We start from the raw sequence: 25,642 nt of genomic DNA, 5'->3' as shown, positions 1-25,642 counted from the left end.
TATTGTAGAGCGACCGATTTCACTGAGCGACGGTGTTCTAATATAAAAAGAGTGTGAACATTGAACACATCAAAACTGATTTTGTAATCAGTAGTTTATCAAATGATTATGAAATATGTAAAAAGTTATCTAGTATATGAGTGAATTGACAAACAAAGCTACGTGTATGCTCTGAATTTATAACTGAAAGGGATAACCTGAGTGCTAACTTGTTCAATCTAAACAAATATCATAGATCCCGTGCCATAGAGTGTAGAATGTTTTATCAAGCTCTTCTATGCAATAAATTAGACAGGGTGAACTGTTATATAATGACATCAACCTGTTAACTCCCTCAAAATCTAATATCACTTATTAATATGTCATTATATCGTAAAACGATATTTTCTTCTATATTACATTTACATCTATGTAACATTTACTTCTATGTTACATTTACTTCTGTTACATTTACTTCAGAATATATGTTAAATTTACTTTTACTTCTATGTTACATTTACTTCTATGTTACATTTACTTCTATGTTACATTTACTTCTAAATTACATTTACTTCTTTGTTACATTTACTTCTATGTTACATTCACTTCTATGTTACATTTACGTCTATGTTACATTTACGTCTATGTTACATTTACGTCTATGTTACATTTACTTCTAAATTACATTTACTTCAGAATATATGTTAAATTTACTTTTACTTCTATGTTACATTTACTTCTTTGTTACATTTACGTCTATGTTACATTTACGTCTATGTTACATTTACTTCTAAATTACATTTACTTCTATGTTACATTTACTTCTAAATTACATTTACTTCTTTGTTACATTTACTTCTATGTTACATTTACTTCTATGTTACATTTTCTTCTCTATGTTACATTTACTTCTAACCATTCAGGATTGTGAAAGGTAAACTAAAATTTCATAAGTAAATGTAACTTTCTCAGTTTCTTTATTTACTGCTGGTCTGTAGCTCCCGGTCTGAAAAAAAAATGGATGGACAGCCACGGAGCTACGGTTCTGTATATGTTAAAAGGTTTCAAGTTACAGCGCACTAAAATTGCACAAGTTTAGGATGGATTGAAAGAAAATGCACATTAAACAGAATAAAAATGCACAAAATACAATACCAAACGTCTACCATGAGTTTCAGGTGTACAGATTTGAAGAAATATAAAGGTTTATAAACCCGTACATGTAGCGGTGCCTTTTTATGAGCGATGTGCAGTTTTAATTGAATTAATATAGCCATTGTAATGGATTCCTTAGTGTTAGAGGAAGTCAAACAATCAAATTACAAGAGACATTCTTCAAAGTTTGTGTGATAGATATGCCCCCTCCGGATCTCTGTATCTCTTGTACCGTTAGAATTCAAGCCCACATTCTAAATATAAATGTTACTTTGACCAAACCATGATTTATGCTCTCTTAAGTTTAAGTTAGTAAATCATACGGGGATAGCAGTTGCTGAAATTGGAGGGAAAAAATCTATGCTTATGTATGAAGATAGTTTGCCAATGCTCTTTGAAATACCTATAACATTAACGCATAAATGTATTCCATGAAGCTGACAGTTCATATCACATGCCGGTCATTTCTTTAAAAGGAATACTTTATTTGTACTTTTTACCGACAATTTTACAATTATAGCGCCTTTGAAATGAGCAAATGGCATGGAATCAAGATTCAGATAAACGTGTTATAGCCTGGTTCTCTGGACTATTCATAATCACACAGGCACCAAGCCTTCTCATGCGCAAGCAGAATTTTCCCCCATAGCATCCGGTTTAACCTCGCTTAAATATTTTCAGGGTCCACGCAAACAGTAATGTCTCGGTTCAGATGGTTCCTAACATAAATCAACAGGTCAGAAACAATATCAATACCTCACATAATCACTTTGTTTAGCTAATAGCTGTATTTAGCTAATATGCCTTAATTTTAAAATACCTTGATTTAGCTTTTATAGTTTTATGTTGCTATTTTGAATAAAATTAAAAGTTATCAAACTTAAAATGTTTTAGGGTGATGTTTGATCATTTTTACACCTTTGAAATTTCAATTCCTAACACTGACATTGTCATAGAGAGAGAAACTTTAGTACATTGCAACATTTTAACCGTGAACACATTTTATAACGATACGGTATAGTGAACCATCTTCAATTATACGTATAAAAATGAAAGCAATAAACGACAATTTAGGTAATAAAATAAATTTGATATTCAGGACCATGCAAGGGTAATACAAGCTTTGAGAAATGTTTGACAAGTAATTTAGATAAATATAAGGAATGTGCTTCCGCTGTGCTTCGGACTAACTTAAAGTTCAAAATGCGGAATGCATTGTTGCAAATTAACTCGTGAATTGTATGGCATCCCATTAGTATAAGAAGCAAGTCATCTTCTAAAAGTCCCTATCATTCTTCAAGCAGCTCTACATTGACACAGTTCCTTACGCATAAATTTCCACCAACTTTATTACTTCCGTAGCCTGACATACTGTTTTGGAACACAAAGAGATGTTGAAGCACATCGACAAAAGATTTGATGCACATAATACAAATTTACCATAAGATTGTGATTCAGAATTTAATAATTTCGATCATAAGATATGAACAAATAATTCATGTTTACCTTATTTCAACATTTTTATTCTGTGTAGGAACAACTCTAAATAAAAAGTCTTTATCGGGATGAACCACAGCGTGTGCCCAGTCCACTACGAACTTCAGTTCCGGTGTCTCATGCGCATGCTCAAATCTAAATTGGTACAGCATCATGGCTATTGCGAGTCTCAGTTCTAACCAAGCCAAATGTTGTCCGATGCAGACGCGCGAGCCTGCGCCAAAAGGGATGTACATGTTACCGGAAGTTTTGATGTTGTTCAGGAACCGGAAGGGAAGAAAGTCTCGCGCTCTGTCCCAGAGATGAGTGCTGCGATGAATTCCCCACGTAAATATGATGACATCAGTCTAGACAAGCAATCAAAATATGTTTAATGCAAACCAAAGAAATATACCGTTCAATGGCTGTCTTTTTTTTTAGTTATCTAAATTTATAAAATATTTTTTGAATTAGCTTATATCTATCTTGAAATACAAGAGTTCAAGTGATGTTTTAGCCTTATGGAATACCCGTGGTTTTGATTTTGGTTGTATAAGAAATGACTCCCACGTGAATGTACATTCGTTATATTCGTTTACAATAAGGCGGTTCTTTAGCGATTTAGTAGGTTTCATTTTCCTTTATTTGAAAGAACTAAACATTTAAGTAGAATTGACAAAACGCAATAACATTATGAAATAGATATTGTAGCGGGAGGGCAGTGTTGTTCACAAATAACAGAACTATGTTGGTGTTTGATAAATACATTATTGATAAACAGTTCAGGATCCTACAAAACATATACTTGACAATAAATAATTTGCTTATAGGAACATTGATGTATATCATGTCATTTTTTAAAACCAATCTACAATAAATACTGTTTAGAGTTATTTCACCTAATATTTGATAAAAATATATTCAATAATTTTCAACAGTACTGACCAAAAATTACAACAATAAACACCCTGTCACAGAACTAGTATTACTTTACTTATCACTGATTTCACTCAAATGCTGTAGTTTACATACGTGTTGATCCAGATGAATATCACCGAGGGTAACCGGTTCGTAGTTTTGACGGCTGATGAATGGCGCAATTGGGTACAATCGGAGCACCTCGGACAGAAAGCTTTCTATCTTAGGCAGCGGAGTGGTGGGGTCCGCCATTACCGACTCAAGAAGCTCTTCCGCTTCCTGTCTCAACTCGTCCTGCATAGTGAATTGCAGAGTCCTTGATAATTGTCAATGTCAATTAAGTTGACAACGTACATTCATATATATAATCATGAAATCAGAAAAATCCGTATCCTGAAACTTGTTTCAAATAATTATGAAGCAGTTCCTGATATTGACCTGCTCAACTTTTTGACTTGTGGATAATTAACCTTACATCACGGTATGTGAACATAATTACCTAGCTAGCCGTGATAGGTTTCACTGTACGTGAACATATTTACCTAGGCTAACCTAGCTATCCGGAAAAGGCTAAAATGTACATGAACGTATCTACCTAGCTAGCCGTGAAAGGTTTGCTTGTACATGAACGTATTTACCTAGCTAGCCGTGAAAGGTTTGCTTGTACATGAACGTATTTACCTAGCTACCAGTGAAGGGTTTACCTGTAAGTGAACGTATTTACCTAGCTATCCGTGAAAGTTTTAACTCTACATGAACGTATTTACCTAGCTACCAGTGAAAGTTTTACCTGTACATGAACGTATTTACCTAGCTACCAGTGAAAGGTTTACCTGTACATGAACGTATTTACCTAGCTACCAGTGAAGGGTTTACCTGTACATGAACGTATTTACCTAGCTAACAGTAAAAGGTTTAAGAGCACTTAAACGTATTGACCTAGCTATTTTTGGGCGTATTTACCTAGCTAGTCGTGAAAGATTTACCTGTTCATGAATGTATTTACCTAGCTACCGGTGCATGAAAGATTTATTTGTACATGATTGTATATACCTAGCTATCGGTAAACGTTTGAACAGTACGTGAACGTATTTACCTAGCTAACCGTGAAAGTTTAAACGTTTTTACCTAGCTAGCGGTTAAAGGTTCAACGGTACGTGAACGTATTGACTTTTGGAAAGTTGACTTTTCCAAAAATTTAATATTCTTTGAATGGTTAAACTGTAAATATGCCTGAAAGTGTTGACTGGTGGATTGTTAAACTTTACGAGAAGTAAATGGCTCGTTGTGGGTTTAACTGTATACCTGTAAGTGAGGATATTTGACCAGTAGGTACAGGACAACAGGTATTGTAGAGGCTGTCGTCTCAGTCCCCGCCATCAGAAACAGCTTCATGTTGTCCTTAGCCTGACAAAGCAAGTCAGTCTTATACATCTCGTTTAATACTGGTTAGCGATAATATATTTAATCATTTGAAGTTGTTTAAGCTCCTGATGCTAGAAAACGAAGACGTGCTCACTTGAAGTATTGTTCTTAAATTACCCAGCGGAGAACGTTTATAAAAGTGAACTTACAAATTACAAGTGAGCTCATCGTAGTTTTATGGCTTTAATAGGCTTGTTCCTTAAAGAAATCGTCTCAAAAAGCAAAACTAATGTATAAAGGGTTTTTTTTGCCGCGTGTTATATTCGCCCTTCTACACTTGCAAACGGTTTCGCCCAGTCTTAAATTCGCTTGCTGACAATGAAGGCAAAATGGTGAAAATAAAACGGGGCCGAATATTTCCCTGTATACTGTATCAAATTTGTGTAAAATTGAATAATATTGTTCAAAACAATTCGATATTTGTGCTTACAATTATTACGTTGCTTGAATCTTTTATTGAAATATTTCAAATGTTTTGAGTTTGATCGTTTGATTATTGTCAATCATTAGTTTTTGTTAAAAAGTTACTGTACGTACCTCGTTAAATCCGCATGCGTCGTGCAGAGACTTGACCAATCGTTTGCCTTGGATTATGTCGTCATCAATGTTCAAAGCCTCTTCCAACACCGCGTGAGTGATGTAATCGAATTTTGTGTTTGCTTCTCGAAATTCATCGCCATCTGGCGTTATTTCTCCTAAAGCGTAACATCTGTGTAAAATAGTTGTCATCGCCCGAATCATTTCCTCCTGTTTCTTTTCTAAACCGTGAAAATCCAACTCCAGTAAAACATGTCCGACAATGTCTAAGGCCATCCGAAGAGACCATTCTGTGACGTTGACTACGCCGTTTGTTTCACCTCGGAATTTTTCACACATTTTCTGTATGTCACCCATCATAATGGCTGCGCGCTCTTCAATAGACGTCCTTCTAAACAGCGACGCAATGGCCCTCCTAGTTTCGGGACTTTTCTGAGACGACCCTAGGAACGTGTTCTTAAGAGGAGAATTTTCCAAATAATGTTCCGCCCCTTTCTCCAATTTATAAATAGCATGTTGAGCAAGTCGAGGATTGAATATGTAAATTTTACTCTCAAACTTAAAAAGTCCGTAATAAAAATAGTACTCAGAGAGGAACTCCAGCTTCGAGAGTTTATCCCCTCCGTACCCCAGGGTAAGTAGTGTCACGAGCAATCCCCCGGGCTCAGGAATTCTGTTCTTTTTAAGTGGAATCTAAACAAGCAAAAAGTAGCCAAATTAACAATGAATTCCCTGCAATATTAATATTGTTTACTTTATTTCTCAATGTTTATTTGTATCTTGGGTCTTTCCTTAATTTTTTTCTTAAAATTCAGCAAAATACAAGAACTCTCATATAATTAAAAGTATATGCTTAGTGTGGTTTCATTAATATTCAAGGGTATCAATTTTCATGGATATAGTAAAAATCAGTTTCGAGGATACGTAAATTCGTGGCCAATGACCCTATCAATACAACATGTTAATAGATATTGCATTTCAATGAACATTAAATTTCATGGATCAACTTAAAAACGAAATCCACGAAAATTGGTATTCAACGAATATTGATGAAACCACAGTACTAGTATCAGGCACGTTGCGTCATATCTAATTAAAGGGGGCAATCACGTCCAAAATATTGTTCATTAACTTCTTCAGTCCTCTTAATCCTTATCCAGAATATCCAGAAAGGGAGGCGGAGGCACAGTTATTGCGTGGTATCTTAAAAATGGATCTATCTGTTAAAGTAAGTTTCCACTCAGCATTACTTTGTGTAAAGTAATGGACATGTATTTTCTCTAAGTATGACATCTTGTGTTTAAAAATATCCAAACTTTCATGCATTTACTGGTTTTTTTTTTTTTTTTTGCTGGATAGACCCTCTGCATGTTCACCCCATTTTTTGTAGCACGTTTTCAGCCGATTTCAATATATTTTTTTCAGTTCTATTGAAATACATTGTTTTTTAAGCATATAGTAGTTTGAAATCAAGATCATCCAAACAGGCAGAAAAGTACACATTGCTTGCTGGTGCCATATTTTTAACGCGATATATATTCAGTATAATTCTTTAATTTTTCAATAATGATAATTACACGTTTTTAATGCAGTCAATACAGAATGTCAATCTATGGTAGGGACCCCCCTTAAGCAAACCTATAATTCTTATCACTTTAAAAACAAGTGGGGAGAGGGGTTACAGTTTGTTCAAAATCAAATTTAATATAATTATCTACATGACCGTATATTTAAGGAAAAAAGATGATTTTCTCTAAAAATGGATTAAATTGTGCCTTTCGGGGGTGGGGGGGGGGGGCACAAACTGTCCCAGCTGTTGCAACGTACCTGTCCCGCTTAATAAAATTGCGCACAGAGATTTTCCGTTAAACTAAATACCGAATTACATATTCTACATGACAACAGTTATCAAGTCTACATATATATAGAGCAATGTATTATTCATAAATATTTAGCAACGCGAACATCTCCTTAAAATTCAACCTTGAACAGGCATATCAACACATACGTGTAGAAGTAGTGTTATGTAATATTCTACGATCAGTGTGGTAACTTTATCCATCTTTTTCATCTGCAATATTCCACTTTCTCAATCAGCCTTAATCATGCTTACCAATTGAAATATCCACTTTACAACCCACAAAAGAACTTTGGCTGCGTTTGAAAAGGCCATCTCATTTGAGAGCGTGCCGAAGTTATTTTTACGGTCCACCGCTCATATCAGTACTATAGTGTCTGCTGGTCAAACATCCCCTTGGGTAAATCCCGCCATTGTTTATCTCTGTTATCAACCCGGCCTGTCTTATCACATTGTCCGCTATGTCCACTTAGTACGTCACAGTCGCTTGATAAGACTCTCTGTACTGATAAAATTTACACAGTGCTTCGATAGAACTTCACACCTTAAAATGGCATCGGATCCAGCTCTCGTGTCTACGATTGCGGTCACAACGTACGATGGAATTTTTAAAAACATGTATGACGAGAAAATCAGGGACATGTTTACGGATATTCGTGTAAATATTTCGAAGGGGAATTGGGAAAAAGCGGATGACATTCTGATGCAAGCCCTGAAAGAGTCAGAAAGAAGTCCTGGGGACAAGAAAACACTGACGATACTAGCAGACGAAATAAAACGGTACCACGCGCAGAGGATTCACCCAGGGACGATCCAGAAGACAGAGGCATCCTGGGACGAAATCCGTCGAAGGCCCATATCTAGGATTGACGTTGGCCATTTTGAGCTACCGCAAGGGGTGTTTTACCTTAATGTCGCCGTGCCCGGCTCTCCCAATCCGGTTCAAATACTAGGCAGGAAGGTCCTGTCCGACTTCTGGGTCCAAAACAAGATACCCGAGTTATACTGCAGTTTCATCTCGGCCGACATGATTCTGGGGCTCTTCGTGGATCAGAGGATTACAGAAAACAAAATTGTCGTGCATTTTTTTCCTTTCGACCAGGCCGAGAAACGATACCTTATGAACCAAGTGATGAACAATTCTTTCGGACTTCCAGAGTTGATTTTTCCGTATCCGCTTTTGAGGCAGACGACACACGAGGAACTCTGCTCCCCGCCTCAGGGATGGGAAGTTGACGACGCCTTCGACGTCATGCTTGGGTGTGGAGAGGAGAGAATACGAGAATACACTATTAAGTTCATGCAGTCCGTCAAAATCAGGAACGCGAGGCTTTACGATCCAGCTTGCTCCACCGGAGTCTTCCTGTCTACGCTCAAAAAAGCGTTCCCCGACAGTTACACCATCGGGCAGGACCTTAGCAAGCAGATGGCCAACATTTCCCGCCAAAGAGTTGATGAGGTGCATTGTGGGAATGCAATGGAACCCAAAATCGAACCAGGATCGGCCGATTACTGTTTTGTTCGGTTTCTAAATTCGGAGGTTGTGAAATCCACTGAGGCCGAGACACTGCTAACAGCGCTTCTCCCAACAGTGAAGAAGGGAGGGTTCATTATTATATTCGGCCACACCCCCGTGCTTCTGTCCTCTGCTAATTATAGAGCAATTCCAGACTTTGAAGTTGTTCAGTGCATTGCAAATGCTGTAGACAATTCGGGAATTTTTCAATATTATGTTCTAAAAAGAGTGTGAACATTGAACATATTTAGTGTTATAATTTGATTGAAAGTTATTCAAACTATTATAAAAATGTGAAAGTTTACTAAAAATTAATTAAAAACAACAAAGAATGCTTTATGTTCTGATGTAATAACTTACAAAGAAATTAGCTGAATTTGGACTTTTTCGAGCTGTACAATTATTATACACTGTAGGTCCCGTGCGATACAGTGCAGAACCTTATCAAGCCCTCCTTTTCAAATAGATTAGGCAAGGTGAAAGTTTACATAATTAAATTCACCTGTTTATTTAAAAACGAATTATTCCCTTCCTTGTTCCTCCAATCATTTTAATCATCTTTAGATGTTACTTTCTCTTTGTGAATAATGGTCGATTTGCATTAAATACGCTACTCACCGAAGAAAGACTGCATATTAGGTAGTAAAAAACTAATAAAAAATTTAAAAAAAGAAAGAAAGATATAAAAACAATGTATAACAATGTTATTTTTTAAAGTCAGTCACAAAATCAATTATAATTTCTGTCAGTCCACGTTTTTATCCTAGATAAACAAAATAATTAAAAGAAGAGTGGGCGTCTCTGTCGTATGCCATGTAAATTCTTAAAATATGTAGTTAGCAATCACGATCTCCCAATAGACAAAAAGAAATGGTATTTAATATTTCTTGGCATAATCACCGCCATGAACGAACCGTATGGTGTTATTCTTTTAATCAGTCTCAAGCTTACTAGCTGCTAATGATTGTAACTATATAAGTTTTATCACGAAACTTGATAATCTACAAGGGACATGCAAGTATCCGCGTCAATTTATGTGATTTTCTTGAAATTCAATCCTATTACATCTGGGAGTAAATAATTATATAAAAAATATTTAAAGAAGATGGGGGAATAAGGTAGCGCATATGCCCATTCTGTTTAGTCGTGAAATACCATTTTGAATTATTTTTCCCCAATTAAATCCATTCAAATATATTATAATACAAGTTTGCAAAAGCACATTATATTCAGTTTTTAATATATCTAACAAATGATACGAAAAAAAAAATTGCCTTAAATTTTGGTGGTATCGAACCCCAGAACATAAAAACGCTAGATAGATATGGTTAGTTTATGTCAGGTGCTCTAACCACTGAGCCATTTCAAATACGAGAAAGAAGGCTGTTTAAATGCTATGGATGACTTTGGCCACGAATTTACGGACTTGTATTGTTTTTTCAAAACGTTCAATCGTTGGGATACAAAATGATATTTCTAATGTTCAGTGGGTCATCTCTCCCTGTTTTTGTTGATTGAAATCGGTTTGTTTTCCATTAGACTTAATTTAGACTATGCGAAAAATATGGAGCACAGACCCACTCTATGAAAGAAAATGCCTTGAAGTTCTAAAACATGACACTATTTGCAGGTTTTAATGCGTATACGCCTGTTTGAGTCAAATCCAAGTATTGAACATATCTATAGGTTACAAATCAATGATATGTTAAGTATATATCATTTTAAATGATTTTAAAAAAATCAGATTTATTGATATTTTAATTTTTCAGTAGCTTGTCCGACCGTGTATGGGCATTTTACACGCCTTATCCACCCATCTTCTTTAAACCTGTTTCACCCAAGAGTGTATACTTGTATATATATACTTGTAATGAGCTACGGAGACACAATTAATATTTATAAATAAAATGAATTATAACTCTCGCTGTTTGACTATATCAATAATTTGGAAAGTTGTTGTTAAAAAAACCCAACTCACTATAAAGAATAATTATAATTAATTTTTGTCATCACTTCATTTTTGTATTATATACATACATGTATATATACATGTACATATCTTATCAAATTCTTCCTTACCAAATATTATTTTCGGATGATGAAGTCACACTAGATATATAAGTAAAATATGAGAACATACGATATGTCACTGGACAAAATATGGTAAAAACTTCAATTTGTTACAGAGCCTGGTTGAGAATAACATGTAAATTAGTGATGTCTTCAGAAAGGCCATGTCACGAGAGGATTAGAAATCTCCTTTCATATTGTATAAAAGACAAAAAAGCCAAAACGACGGGACTCTGATCTGCCCCGTCCAGTATATCTTATATACATGTAGTAGAAATTAAAATCGTATTATACAGTAAAATGGATAAAAACACAGTCTAAATCAATCTTTAAACTATGACATACACGGATCCAGAATTTTTTCAGGGGTGAGGGTCCAGCAAAGGATATTAAAGTTTGCCGGGGGTGGAGGGGAGTGGGGGTGGGGAGGATCTAGGGCATATCTTTGGTTATCTTACAATGTTAATTTAAGAAATTTGATTTTTTAGGAGGGGGTTCTAGATCCGTGCATGAAGGAATAACAATTCTGCTAACAACTATAATATGGATACGTACGTGCAAACAGTTTTTTAAATGAATGTTATCGCCCTAGAATTGTCTTAATGCGACTATTTTCGGTAGAAAATATTTATACTTTTAAATCTTATTAGCTTATTTATTCAGTCATTCCTTGGAAACAATATTACCACAAAAACGACTAGGGAATAAAGTTAGGAAAATGCCAAAACGGTTTGACAAAGTGGACCGAAACTTCTCGAGGCCGAATTGACCTGGGCCTAAATGTTTAAGCGGGTCACAAGACACTAGGAACGCCTGCTTGGAACATTGAGAGCAATATTCCATAGAGGTTTGTTTGTTGTAGAGCTATAGGCCTATTTTGTTTTTAATCGGTGTGTAAAGTACAATAGATACTTATATTATAAGCTACAAGTATTTTTTAAAATAAGAATTACCTTCATTTTAAAGATTTATGACGAATGATGAGCTTGGGAAAGTTTAGTGTTGATAATGTTGACAGGTGCGATAACTAGGCCTACTTTTGGCTTTCGGTGTAAAAGAATCTTTATAAACCATTTTTGTCTCTTACTTGAATTTTTTTTCATGATCATGATGATAGGCCTCATATTTAAAAATCGATTCAAGTTCCGATTTTTTGTCATAGGTAGTACAAGTCACCAGCAGTCTGCTGCACTGGTCACCTAGCCTGAGGGTGTGGGTGAGAGTGTTCCATAGACAGATACAATCCTAAAAAGTGTTTTACTTTCTCAGGTACCTAAACCTTTTGTATATTATTAAAAAGAAAAAAAATATTTAATGAAAAAAAGTTGAGGCTGCAGTATTTCCATGTAACGTGCGAGTACCTTTTATCAGGTTGGGACCAATCACCCAGACGGGATATAATAACCCGTTTGGGATATGATAGCCCAAATGGGATATAAATTTTAAGTGCAAAAAATGAAAATTTTTGATTGTTGAAATTTTTTATATAAATCCGCATTAGAATAGATGACATGCAACAACATTTGGTAAACAACTTTTTCTGGAACCATACTCTTATGGAGATTGATCCCTCAGTATATCCAAAACTTCTTTGGGATCAATCTTGCAAACTATACTGGCGTGCGACTAGTTCTCGCCAAGTACCATTTCTTGCCAGTACATTGCGACGTCATTTTATCAACAAATAAAATTATAGACGAAAAATGATGTCACAATGCACTGGCGAGAAATGGTACAACTGGTTGCACGCCATTGGACAAAAAGAAAAACTTCTTAACCAAAAGTTGGTGCATTTGATTCATATTAATGCGGATTTATATCAAAAATTTCAAAATCAAATTTTTTTTATTTTTTGCACTTAAAATTTATTACCCATTAGACCCCTTCACGATAACTGCGGTACTGCTATCTTGCAGGGCAAAATGATATACTTTGACGAAATTTCAGTATGTAGATAATTAAATGACGTAAATGAAACAATTGACGTTACGTCATATTTCACCAAACTATGTCATTTTGCCCTGCAAAAGAGCAGTACCGCAGTTACCGTGAAGGGGTTATTTGGGCTATTATATCCCAAATGGGTTATTATATCCCATTAGACATTTTCACGATAACTGCGGTACTGCTCTCTTGCAGGGCAAAATGATATACTTTGACGAAATTTCTGTAGGTAGACAATTAAATGAAGTAAATGAAACAATTGACGTTGCGTCATATCTCACCAAACTACGTCATTTTGCCCTGCAAAAGAGTAGTACCGCAGTAACCGTGAAAGGGTTTTTTGGGCGATTGGTCCCAACCTGATTATTGCCTAAAAATACACACATTTTCTCTATTACTCTCTTCATATAAGCTGTCATGTTAAAATTTCTAGGCAAATGTCTGCACTGTTCATTCATTTAATTTGAGGAATAATTTTTTTTTTATTGTCATCAATATCTATATACTTCTGGCTAAAAATTAAACCCTATTAATAACTTCGATTTACAGGAAGTTTGAGTACCCATTATTGCCGCTCATGTTTTTTCGTTATTTACCATGTAATCAATCGGAAAAAAGGTAAAAATTTTAAAGAATCTAACAATATAAGATAAAATTTACGAACATAACATAAAAACATATATCATAGAAGTAATTCAATCATATTATAAACAATATTCTTTTTGATGTCCCTGCGGCCACATGCACACAAATGGAGGAACATCATTTTAAATGATTGTGCATCACATGTCTTGGGACAAATGATTAAAAATTAAAGAAGTGTATTGTTTATTAATTTTATTGAAAGGTTATTTAAAATAAGTTTTAATGTGTCCAGTAAGGCCAAAAAAAAATATGTGTGTGTTTCCTATTTCATCAGATTTTAAAATAGGGTAGGTAGGTCGGCTTTCTTAATACTCATTACCACAAATATATTATATAGTAATTATTAGTTCTATTTTCCTAGTCAACTGACATACACATGTAACAGTGGACAATGATAACGTAACTGTAGGTGTTGAATTCAGATACAGAGGAAATTCTGGTTGATCAGACGAGGCCTGAGAATTAAATCTTTTCAATAATAAAAAAAAATGAATACATCATTAATGGTTTAAGACTAATTTTAAAAATTTCATTTGCAACTGAAATGCAGCATTTTAAAATCATATTTATAATGTGAATGATTGTTAGGCCTATTCAAAGACTTACGATGTCTGCAGTCTCTACACCCAGAAATATAAAAAAAACTTTGCCTCTGCTTTTTAGCTCACCTGAGCTGAAAGCTCAAGTGAGCTATTCTGATCACATTTTGTCTGTCGTCCGTCTGTCTGTCTGTCTGTAAACTTTTCACATTTTCAACATCTTCTCTAGAACCACTGGGCCAATTTCAACCAAACTTGGCACAACGCATTCTTAGCCTAAGGGGATTTAAAGTTGTGAAAATTAAGGATCACGCCCTTTTGCAAAGGGAGATTATTAGGAATTCATGAAAATTTTCGAGAAATTTTCAAAAATCTTCTTCTTATGAACCATAAGACCAGGAAAGCTGAAACTTGTGTGGAAGCATCCTCAGGCAGTGTAGATTCTAATTTGTGAAAATCATGACCCCTGGGGGTAGGGTGGGGCCACAATGGGGGTGTCGAAGTTTTACATAGGAATATACAGAGTAAATATCTAAAAATCTTCTTCTCATGAACTATGATAAGACCAGTTAAACTGAAACTTGTGTGGAAGCATCCTCAGGTAGTGTAGATTCTAATTTGTGAAAATCATGACCCCCGGTGGTAGGATGGGGCCACAATGGGGGGTCGAAGTTTTACATAGGAATATACAGAGTAAATCTTTAAAAATCTTCCTCTCATGAACCATAAAACCAGGAAAGCTGAAACTTGTGTGGAAGCATCCTCGGGTAGTGTAGATTGTAATTTGTGAAAATCATGATCCCCGGGGGTAGGATGGGGCCACAGTGGGGGGTCGAAGTTTTACATAGGAATATACAGAGTAAATCTTTAAAAATCTTCCTCTCATGAACCATAAGACTAGGAAAGCTGAAACTTGTGTGGAAGCATCCTTAGGTAGTGTAGATTCTAATTTGTGAAAATCATGACCCCCGGTGGTAGGATGGGGCCACAATGGGGGGTCGAAGTTTTACATAGGAATATACAGAGTAAATCTTTAAAAAAATTCTTCTCATGAACCATAAGACCAGTAAAGCTGAAACTTGTGTGGAAGCATTATCAGGTAGTGTAGATTCTAATTTGTGAAAGTCATGACCCCCGGGGGTAGGATGGGGCCACAATGGGGGGTCGAAGTTTTACATAGGGATATATAGAGTAAATCTTTAAAAATCTTCTCCTCAGAAACTAATCAGCCAAGAATGCTTAAACTTGTGTGGAAGCATCCTCAGGTAGTGCAAATTCACAGTTATGAAAATCATGACCCCCGGGGGTAGGGTGGGGCCACAATGGGGGGTCGAAGTTTTACATAGGAATATATAGAGTAAATCTTTAAAAATCTTCTTCTCGGAAACTAATCAGCCAGGAAAGCTGAAACTTGTGTGGAAGCATTCTCAGGTAGTGTAGATTCAAAGTTGTGAAAATCATGACCCCCGAGGGTAGGGTGGGGCCACAATGGGGGTGTCATTTTTACATAGGAATATATAGAGTAAATCTTTAAAAATCTTCTTCTCAGAAACAAATCAGCCTGGAAAGCTGAAACTTGTGTGGAAGCATCCTCAGGTAGTGTAGATTCAAAGTTGTGAAAATCATGACCCCCGGGGGTAGGGTTGGGCCACAATAGGGGGTCGAAGTTTTACATAGGAATATATAGAGTAAATCTTTAAAAATCTTCTTCTCGGAAACTAATCAGCCAGGAAAGCTGAAACTTGTACGGAAGTATCCTCAGGTAGAGTAGATTCAAAGTTGTGAAAATCATGATCCCTGGGGGTAGGGTGAGGCTACATTTGGGGGGGGGGTGTTAAAGTTTTACATAGGAATATATAGAGTAAATCTTTAAAAATCTTCATCTCAGAAACTAATCAGCCAGATGATTCTTTATAATTGTTAAGACTTTGGTTCCAGGACAATTCTTAGGCCTCACAAGAAGGTGCAGAGTTTGATGTAGCTTTATATCCCATATATAAACAATTGTAAAGGATCTTTTTGAGAACTGCAATACTCAACATGTGATATGACTATAAAATCATCCTGTTAGAAAAGGGACGAATGATTATAAACATAAGAATATCCAGGGGGGATTTTTTTTTTATATACAGGATCTACATGTATTATTGTACATTGTCCAGATTGTTTGTATTATGAGTCCATTAAGCTGATTTTATCATACCTATTGCTCCTCAGGTGAACGATGTGGCCCATGGGCCTTTAGTTTCATGTACATCTTTATCTTAATTTTTAACACATCACTGACCTAAAAAACTATTTATTGCATTGATAATTAAGCTAAAATAACCAAGGGTAACTTTCATCCATGCTGTCAATCTGCACTTAGAAATCTTTAAAACACTTTGATAAGCGGTGTTTTCTATTGAATTATTACAAGCGTTTTTTAAACTCTGATTTGTAAAGACTCTATTGTTTAAACCAATCACGATTGGTAATCTGGATTTGGAATAAAAAGTGTTAGGGTCGGCGCATAAAAAATGGGGTCGGTCGGAAAAATGGTAACACACATATTTTTTTTTTTGGCCTAAAAGAAATAATCTGTGTGAAAGTTAATAGCAATGCCTTCGATTTACACCGCAGGTTTGTGTGGATAAATCTTTGATCCGCTTCAGTTTGCAAACAAAATGGCGTCTTGCAAGCAAGCAGACGCCCGGTTTTCTTTTTTAAATATTATGTAATAGAAACGGTATCTTGCTTATTTTTTGTCAAATATCATAACACGGAGGTAAATATTCTTCGAATTTGCACCTAAACAAAAAATGCCCTGTCATCAGCGGCATGTGTAAATGTAATCACAAGGATACAATTGAGATACGTTTTTATAGGCTTACCTTTGTTAAGGTGAGCTCCGAGATGTTTGATGTAAAAAAATTTCATTCTCAACTCTTATAGTGTCTTGAAAATTATATTATTTATTTTTTTTGGTTTGTAGCTAAAAACAACGAATAGATACTAGTGGAAATCTTGCTGTTTTTATAACAATCGGCAATAATGGGTACTCACACGTTATATAAGTAATATAACATATTTATGACATTCTGCTTCAATATAAAAATATAAAAGGGAATGTTGATGTATTTCATCCAACAACGTTTCAATATTGAAGTCAAAGAAAAAAAAGCATTAATGCAAATGATAGTGCAAAACAGTGATGATTTACCTATTTCAAATAGCTTAATAAGTAAACTAAGTTATTAAAAATCGATTCAGCTATTTTAATTAAATACATAATGAGGCATTCAAACTAGAGTATAAAAAGTCTTCATTATCAAACCTGGATATTTTCATAATGTCAAAAAAAGAGTTGCAAAACACATTGCAGCATTTTTACAGAAAACACTTGTCGTAAGAAAGGTTTTTTGTTTGTTTGAAAAGAATGATTACATCTATGTTAATAAATAATTATAAATGGTTGAACTGCGTTTACGTTGTTATAAACAGTCACAGTGGTAAACAGTATGTGTGCAGTGGTACATTGTAGCTGTTAACAGCATTTTTATCATACACAGCCCCCAAACTCAAAGTAATTTGTGTGCTACATGTAGGTCATAAGGTTGAAGGTTACGGTCAGGGTCAACTGATTTTGATTCCTGCAATATCTTGAGAACACTCTGCCACTTGAGTAATGTCAAACTTGTTACACTTGACCTTTATCGAGCAGATGACCCTTGTAATGACTTCAAGGTCGCAAGGTCAAGGGTCAGTCTTCTCTGGACTGTGAAGTTTGTGGCTGCCACAGTATCTTGGAACTGTTTTGCTCAATGCATTGTGGAACAATTGCCTGTTTTCAATGTTACGTACATTATGTGGCATAAATGAATAATGAAATATTGTTTTAAAATCATCATTACTCATTAATTTTGACTTTTTCTCCTTTTATAATTTACATAGGAGGAACAGCTATAGAAGATAACTTTAGAGTAGAACCCAATGATCATTTCTGATTTGAAATCAGTACAAGTATATTGTCAACAGAATCTATAGTATTGAAGGTTTGTATGTATGGTATCAACAATACTTGTTGGCTAAACAGTGTTTATCAGATTGTACATGTTGTTAAGGTGGTATGGAACATCTGTCAATATTAATTTGGAAAAAAGTACATTATAATTGGAATACTCCCACTGGTTAAGAATTTTCAAATTCTACAATTATATTAAACCAAAAAATAGGTTTCAGAAATATTTGGAGAGGTAAAATTGTAAAAACCCTCACCGGGATTCGAACTCATGACTTACAGATTCATATTAAACCCTCTCACCCACTGCTCTACAATGTTAGGTAATAATATTTGGAAAAGAAACTACTTATATGATAACACTTGGTTTTATTGCTTATTTCGATAAACAATATGAAAATGTCCCTTACCATTTTCAAAATAACCGATATTTTCTATATTATGTTGCGTCTTTATTTACATTATCTTTTTTCCGAGCATGTCATTTAATTGACCAAATCCTTTCAAATGATTAGTCAGCTTTAAGGTCACAATTGTATAACGGTATTAATCCAAGATAACTATATGACTAAGAAAACTATTTTACTACTACTCCCACAATGCATTTACTCAGTCTCCTTTACATATAACATCTCTAAAATAACTCCTCAATCACGTGCATAATTCACTCCTAATAATAAAATCAACTCCTCTCTTTAAAATAACTCCTCACTATGTTTCAAAACATAAATATATTTACAATTTATGTCAGAAATGAGGAGATACATGTAATCCGATATTAATTATCAATTAAAGATTAAATATTAAAGAAAGAAATAAACCAGATAAAATTAAAATAATGGTAGCTTTGCTTCACTTGCACTATAATCACAGTACCCATCTCAAACCACATTTTTTCAACATGTTCAATATACAGTCGACATTTTTAATCATAGAAAAATTAATATATTTAATATGTGGTAAAATTTCATGCAAAATTTTTTATTGAAATATCGAGGGTACAACTATTTGGATAAAAAAGTGTGTCTCTTATAAATCATTCAAATTTATATGAAATTTAATCAAACTTGTTCAATTCATTATTTTAATATTTGTGAAAAAGAATGTTTTTGATTTGAAATAAAAAAAAACGACAAAGAATATCTTATCTGAATTCTAAGACAAGATCGTCAATATTAATAGAGAGAATAACAACAAAGGCTTTTAAATGATGATCCTGTTACGGTGGTTAATAACAATGCACATGTATTGCAGGCTCTTCCATTTCCTACTTATAAAGGACTAGACCATGGACCCTCGACGCAGTGCCCAGGATGTGGTGCGTTGTGATGTGTGTGATACCCCTGTCCCCCCACTACACTGTGACTTCTGTCAGACCAATCTCTGCAAAGCTTGTGTTGGGGAACATATGCTGGACATATCAAAAAAACATCAGGTGGTGCTGTTTCAGGACCGAGGATCCACTCCAAATTATTCTAATTGCTCAGAGCATGTCAAAGAGATGTGCAGACATTATTGTGAACAATGTGACATTTCTCTCTGTGTTTATTGTACAGCCACTGGTACTCACCAAAACCATAACTTAATAGACATTTTTAGCATCCTTAAAAGAAAGAAAATAGAATTACAAGAAGATCTAAAAGAATTAGAGAAATCCCTCTCTCCTAAATATCAAGAGATTGTAAACAGTCTCACAGTTCAGAAAGCCGATCTGAATAAAAACTCCCAAAAGTTGACAACAGCAATAGACAAACATGGAGAAGTCTGGCACAGAGAAATAGACACCATTATACAGAAACTGAAATCTGATCTTGATGAAATGGACGCCAAACACCTGGCTGTCTTAAACAAACAGGAAGATGAAATTACACACACCATTTCTGAAATCACACAGAGCATTGCAGATCTGAAGAAGTTACTGGACTCCAATGATGTCAGCCGTGTCTCTGCCTACAAATCCAGGAATGATGAATTCAGAAGATTGCCTCCTAAACTCACAGTTTCTCTACCAAACTTCACCCCTCAGAAAATTAACCCAGAACAACTTTACCAACAGTTTGGTTCCCTGTCAGCATTCTACATTACAACAGAGGAACATGGCTACACCATGGAAACCTCAGAAGCTGGATCCTCTCCTCTCAAACCACTGCTTGATGAGCCACGGATCATCTCCGCCATACAGACACGGTATGGAGACCCTCCTAAGTATCTAACCAATGTTACTTGTCATAGTGATGAAGAAATCTGGACGTGTAGTTATAATAATAAGATGATGAGTCTCTACAACCTGCAGGGGGAACTAGTGAAGTCAGTCCAAACCAAGTCAGGGAACAATCCACGGGACATAGCAGTGACAAGGAGTGGGGATCTAGTTTATACTGATTACAGAGATAGAACTGTGAACATAGTGAAGAATACACAGATACAGACAGTGATCAGACTACAGGGGTGGAAACCTCACGGTGTCTGTAGTACCTCCTCTGGTGACCTCCTGGTTGTCATGGAGAATGATGATAAACAAACAAAAGTTGTGTGTTACTCTGGCTCCACAGAGAAACAAAGTATTCAGTATGATGACAAAGGACAACCTCTCTATTTATCTGGTGACACTAAATACATCAGTGAGAACAGGAACCTAGATATCTGTGTGTCAGACTATAGAGCCCATGCAGTAGTGGTGGTCAATAAGGCCGGGAAACTCCGGTTTACCTACACTGGTCCTTCCTCTACTACCAAGAGATCATTCTATCCATACGGCATCACAACAGACAGCCAGGGTCGGATCCTGACAGCAGACGATAACAACCACCGTATCCACATCCTGGATCAGGACGGACAGTTCCTCCGCTACATTGACAGCTGTCATTTACAGTATCCATGGGGTTTATGTGTGGACACCAGAGACAACCTCTTTGTGACTGAGAGGATCACAGGTAAAGTGAAGAAAATACAATATCTGATGTAAACATACTGTGTGTGTATTATATGTAAACAAACTGTGTGTGTGTATTATATGTAAACATACTGTGTGTGTATTATATGTAAACATACTGTGTGTGTATTATATGTAAACATACTGTGTGTGTGTATTATATGTAAACATACTGTGTGTGTATTATATGTAAACATACTGTGTGTGTATTATATGTAAACAAACTGTGTGTGTGAATTATATGTAAACAAACTGTGTGTGTATATTATATGTAAACAAACTGTGTGTGTATTATATGTAAACAAACTGTGTGTGTATTATATATAAACAAACTGTGTGTGTGTATTATATGTGAACAAACTGTGTGTGTGTATCATATGTAAACAAACTGTGTGTATTATATATAAACAAACTGTGGGTGTGTATTAAATGTAAACAAACTGTGTGTGTGTATTATATATAAACAAACTGTGTGTATGTATTATATGTAAACAAATGTGTGTTTGATATGTAAACAAATTGTGCATATGTAATACATTTAAACAAACTGTGTATGTATTACATGTATATTTAAACAAACTGTGTGCTTGTATCTAGCCAAGTATATAAAATTATAGACAATACCTTTTGTGCTTTAATACTGGTAAATTGGAAAAAAAATGTCTTTTTTTTTAATTACCTGCTGGTCTGTAACTCCTGGTCTGAAAAATTTATGATTGACGACATGGCCGTGGTGAAGTAATCTTAGACTGAAGTCTAAACTTGAACACTGTCCTATTCTCTTGTAAATAAATTAAATGCTTTTGAAATGTTTCTCAGTATTACCTTGATTGTTACAAATTTTTAGCGTAATTAGATGATATATAATTATTTTGTGAATGATAGAAATTTAGATTTAAGTCTAATAATGCCTCATGATCCCGGGGCCAGGCAAGTACAGTTCCATGATTTGTATATAACTAGACAAATCAAGAAGGAACCTCTTTGTTCACCTTAGCTATACATTCAGTTTGGTTGCTATTTACCCAGTAGTACGTGTAGAGAAAATTTGATTCATATACTTAATCAATACATAAAGGTTTAAATGATCTGATAGGACAAAAAATCCGGGGATCATTCATCTGATAAATAGATGGTACATGTCTAGTACAATTATACAAGCAATTGACATCCCCGGGAACTTAATGTGGCCATTTTGAAGGGTTCGATACAACATCTGGGGATCTATTCACAAAAAATCCTACGTTTAATCGTTGACGTAGGTTAGACGTAAGATTTTTGCCTGAGATTTTGCTTATTCACAAAATATCGTACGTGTGACGTTACGTCAAAAACAGTCGTAAGTTTACGTCTACTATTGGGTTGACGTAAGTCTATAATTGATATGCTTATAGTTGAGTTCTACGTTCTTTTTGTCATAAGCAAAATTAAGAGAAGAAACTCCTATTTGATAACGCGCTATGGTTTGCCATGAAAAAACAGTGCCGGAGATCCTTTTGTATACCGTATTGCAAAATATGTTAATGGTGGTTGAAATTTATATTTCTTAATCTTATTTGAAGCTCGATTATAATCATTCAAGTATATAATCCAAAATCACCATTAAAAACCTTACACATATTGGAAAAGATATATGTTACGCGACAGCAATGCCGGTGTAACGACGAAAAGTGACCCCCATAGAATATTGACTTCGTTGTAGAATATTTGGATTACATAATAGGAATTATGGCCTGTGGGTCATTATTCTCCATAAGAGTTGTAGAAAAATGATCGTGTAGAATATCGACTATATATTATTATTATTATTATTATTATTATTATTATTGTCTTTAGGGTGGATGCAGGGGTGGTGCTGGGCCGGGGGGGGTTGCCTGTTTGATACTAAATTGTTCGAATAACCAGCTTGAGTACGCTTTTCCGATCACCTGTTATTGCTTATCATCGTTATCTTAGTCTGTCATTTAATTTTTCAAATCAAAAAATGAAAGATATAGTCATGTTTAGTTAATTAAAGTACATTGATTAAAAAATGTTTCCCTCACATTAAATCAAGGCAACAGAAGAAAAAGACGTACCTTAGAGAAATAGATAGTTAAAACAGGCGCAAATCTAGGAGAGACAAAAATAAAAAGGTTAGGGTAGTTGGAGGGAGGGGAAGGAATGACATATGTTGACATTATCAAACCATGACTGAAAAGGTATGATATCATTCTGAATGAATATAAAACACGCCCTTATTGTATGCAGAAAAAAACAGAAAGAAAAAAATGGGTGGGGAAGGGGGGGGGGGTGTCCGAGGGATAATTATATTTGCCAAGGAGGGAGGGGGGGGGGGGGCTCTAGGCCTATTATCGGTCAATTTGATGAGAGAATTTTAAAAGTTTGAATTCCCCCACTCCTTAAATCCACGATTGAATGTATCATCCTATTTTGATTTTTCTAAGAACAATTATTTTTTTTGTTACAACAGGTTTACTAAGAAGAATATATGTTAGACAAATACAATACTTGATATAGTATAATAATACAGTCAATATAAACGTCATAAATTCCAAAACTTCGAATTTAGAATTGAACAAATTTTTAAAGAAACAAAATACTTTATAGATGATTCTGTGTGAGGTTGAAATCGATCTCTATTGTAATCAAAATTAAAATGTACTTGCAAACTTCAGTATATAACAGTGATATCAAAACGCAAACTAGCAATGACACTAAAAAGGCTTAACGTGCAACACTGACTTTAACTCCTATTGAATACAACCGCGGTACTTACATGTATAAACGACATCTGAATCTAGCAATTAATATCGGCATATTCTGACTTAACATTAAACTCTCCTTTGATTTAGCAAAAACATGTATGTGTTACAGGCTTTTATACTCAATCTAGAATATCTAGAAAAAAAACAGCGGTTATTTTATTAATATTCTTGAAAAAATGAACTCTTAACTGGGTGTTAATAAAGTATATCATCTATTGGGATATTTTTGCTGATAAGTAAAAAATGAAGTCATAGTCAACATGTTGCATACAGAAAGTCCGGAAGGGAAGTCCTTTACAATTTAATTGAGGCAAAATGTATGATATGTTAGGTAAAAAGCATTCAGTCTAATACATGTATAATGTTTAATAATTTAAACTATATTTATTCTGTGAAATATTACATGTAGATAGCATAATATAATGTCATTTGTGAATCACTGCAAAATTGCATCCTCCAATAACTTAAGCTTGTTTCAGCGATGCGTTAATCGTTACCTTTTGATTAGAGTAAAGTTTCTTGCACGTGTTGTTTGTATATTTAGGAAACACGTTTTCTCCTATGGGGGAAAATTTGATATAAGAATTTGAACAAAGTAAACCAGTTTGCGACCTTTCGTGTTTGTTGGAATACACTAATTGGTCTCTGCAATTATTTTTTTTCTCAAGTAGAAACTTTTTGATGTTTTTAAGCGAGGTCAAAATTTGATGGGGCCATATTTCATCGTGTAGGGGTCGTAGATCTACAGGTCTGGAATGGTTTTCTACTGTAGAAAAAGGACCCTACTTGTCATAGCTATAGAATACTGACTCTGGGTCAGTTTTCTCCGTAGAATTTTGACCCCCGGGTCAGTATTCTACAGGGTCACTTTTCGTCGTTACACCGGGTATATCAAATCAGTATTAGTTAAAACTACGAAAATTATTTGATACTATAGGCGTTTTCTTTTATTCCTACAAATGCATTAAATCAGTTAAACAGTAGTCATATGCATACATACTAATTAGATATCAGTATGTAATGTAATCAGCGTACTACATATCATGCATGGATCGGGGGGGGGGGGGGGGGGGGGTCCGTCTGGTCCCCCTAAAAAAATATTTATTTAAGGTAGACCCAGCCTTTAAGAAATTTGTGTCTAACCTTTTTTTTCTTTGAAACAACTTTTAAACTTATGAAGCTTATGCACAAAAATCCATCATGTTAGGTCATATTTTTAATAAAAATCTAATGATAGTCATGAACTAAATAACCGCTTATTTACTTTTCTACAGAAAAAAATATGAAAGAAATATTACATTTATTCTTCAGACGACCTTTAAAAAATTCACAATATCAAAAGGAAAATTATCAATGGACACGCCGACGTGGGTAATAACACTTAGTAACTTTATTATCGCTGAAACAGACAAAATAAACCGGCATATTTAGAATGTACATGTAGCGATAAAATCAAAGTGTTTTTGACAGTATTTTAAAATTGCCACGTTTTATTACAAACAAATTCTGCAATAGATTTTTTGGAAGTTAAAAACATGATATATTTTACTATCATACAGAATTAAGATTTTCTCACATGCGTCTGACATTCAAAATTTTTCTTTTCACAACAACATTATTCCCAGGAATATAATAACACTATTATAAAACAGGGAAATATTTTATTGTAATACATAAGAAATATTTTTAACGCCAGGCACATGTGGATTTTCTTTCTGTCGATAATTGTAAACATACATACATTAAAATAGGCGTATGGGAAGAAAAGAAGTAACTTCGTTATATACGTCTGTGCTCAAAGGCGCTATAAAAGTTCCGCGAATGTAAATGAGCGAAAATACAGCGTGACGTCATTTTTCCACAATGCCCACTGCGCATGA

At 34.8% G+C, this 25,642-nt stretch overlaps 2 protein-coding genes across 5 annotated transcripts; one reads left to right on the top strand and one right to left on the bottom strand.

Annotated features, from left to right (window-relative positions):
* Positions 1-2,280: 2,280 nt before the first annotated feature.
* LOC136271238 (cytochrome P450 4F2-like) lies at positions 2,281-7,744 on the bottom strand. Its single transcript, XM_066070807.1, has 6 exons — positions 7,604-7,744; positions 5,491-6,183; positions 4,834-4,935; positions 3,643-3,822; positions 2,641-2,978; positions 2,281-2,505 (listed from the first exon to the last, which is right to left on the bottom strand). Exons 1-6 carry the CDS (start codon positions 7,661-7,663, stop codon positions 2,424-2,426), a joined length of 1,455 nt encoding a protein of 484 aa, XP_065926879.1. The 5' UTR covers positions 7,664-7,744; the 3' UTR covers positions 2,281-2,423.
* A 3,629-nt stretch (positions 7,745-11,373) lies between these two features.
* Positions 11,374-21,617, top strand: LOC136271237 (tripartite motif-containing protein 2-like). 4 transcript variants are annotated; one of them, XM_066070805.1, is made up of 6 exons: positions 11,375-11,485; positions 11,598-11,781; positions 12,097-12,203; positions 13,428-13,496; positions 17,996-18,096; positions 19,317-21,617. In XM_066070805.1, exon 6 carries the CDS (start codon positions 19,351-19,353, stop codon positions 21,025-21,027), a length of 1,677 nt encoding a protein of 558 aa, XP_065926877.1. In that variant the 5' UTR covers positions 11,375-11,485; positions 11,598-11,781; positions 12,097-12,203; positions 13,428-13,496; positions 17,996-18,096; positions 19,317-19,350; the 3' UTR covers positions 21,028-21,617. The 4 variants fall into 4 exon arrangements, with proteins under 4 accessions (XP_065926878.1, XP_065926877.1, XP_065926875.1 ...); XM_066070803.1 differs by lacking the exon at positions 13,428-13,496; XM_066070806.1 differs by lacking the exons at positions 13,428-13,496; positions 17,996-18,096 and having other exon boundaries at positions 11,374-11,485.
* Positions 21,618-25,642: the final 4,025 nt, after the last annotated feature.

This window comes from Magallana gigas, chromosome 9, assembly GCF_963853765.1.
Source record: "Magallana gigas chromosome 9, xbMagGiga1.1, whole genome shotgun sequence".
In the NCBI taxonomy this organism is placed as follows: Eukaryota; Metazoa; Mollusca; class Bivalvia; order Ostreida; family Ostreidae; genus Magallana; species Magallana gigas.
The sequence above is the reverse complement of the archived record's forward strand: the minus strand, read 5'-3'. Positions and strand labels throughout refer to the sequence as shown.

Coding starts and splice junctions, on each gene's coding strand:
- LOC136271238 (XM_066070807.1), bottom strand. CDS start 7,663: ATGGCCTTTTCAAACGCAGCCAAAGTTCTTTTGTGGGTTGTAAAGTGG. Junction 6,184..7,603: donor TAAAGTGGATATTTCAATTG/GTAAGCATGATT, acceptor TTGCTTGTTTAG/ATTCCACTTAAAAAGAACAG. Junction 4,936..5,490: donor ACGCATGCGGATTTAACGAG/GTACGTACAGTA, acceptor TTGCTTTGTCAG/GCTAAGGACAACATGAAGCT.
- LOC136271237 (XM_066070806.1), top strand. CDS start 19,351: ATGGACCCTCGACGCAGTGCCCAGGATGTGGTGCGTTGTGATGTGTGT.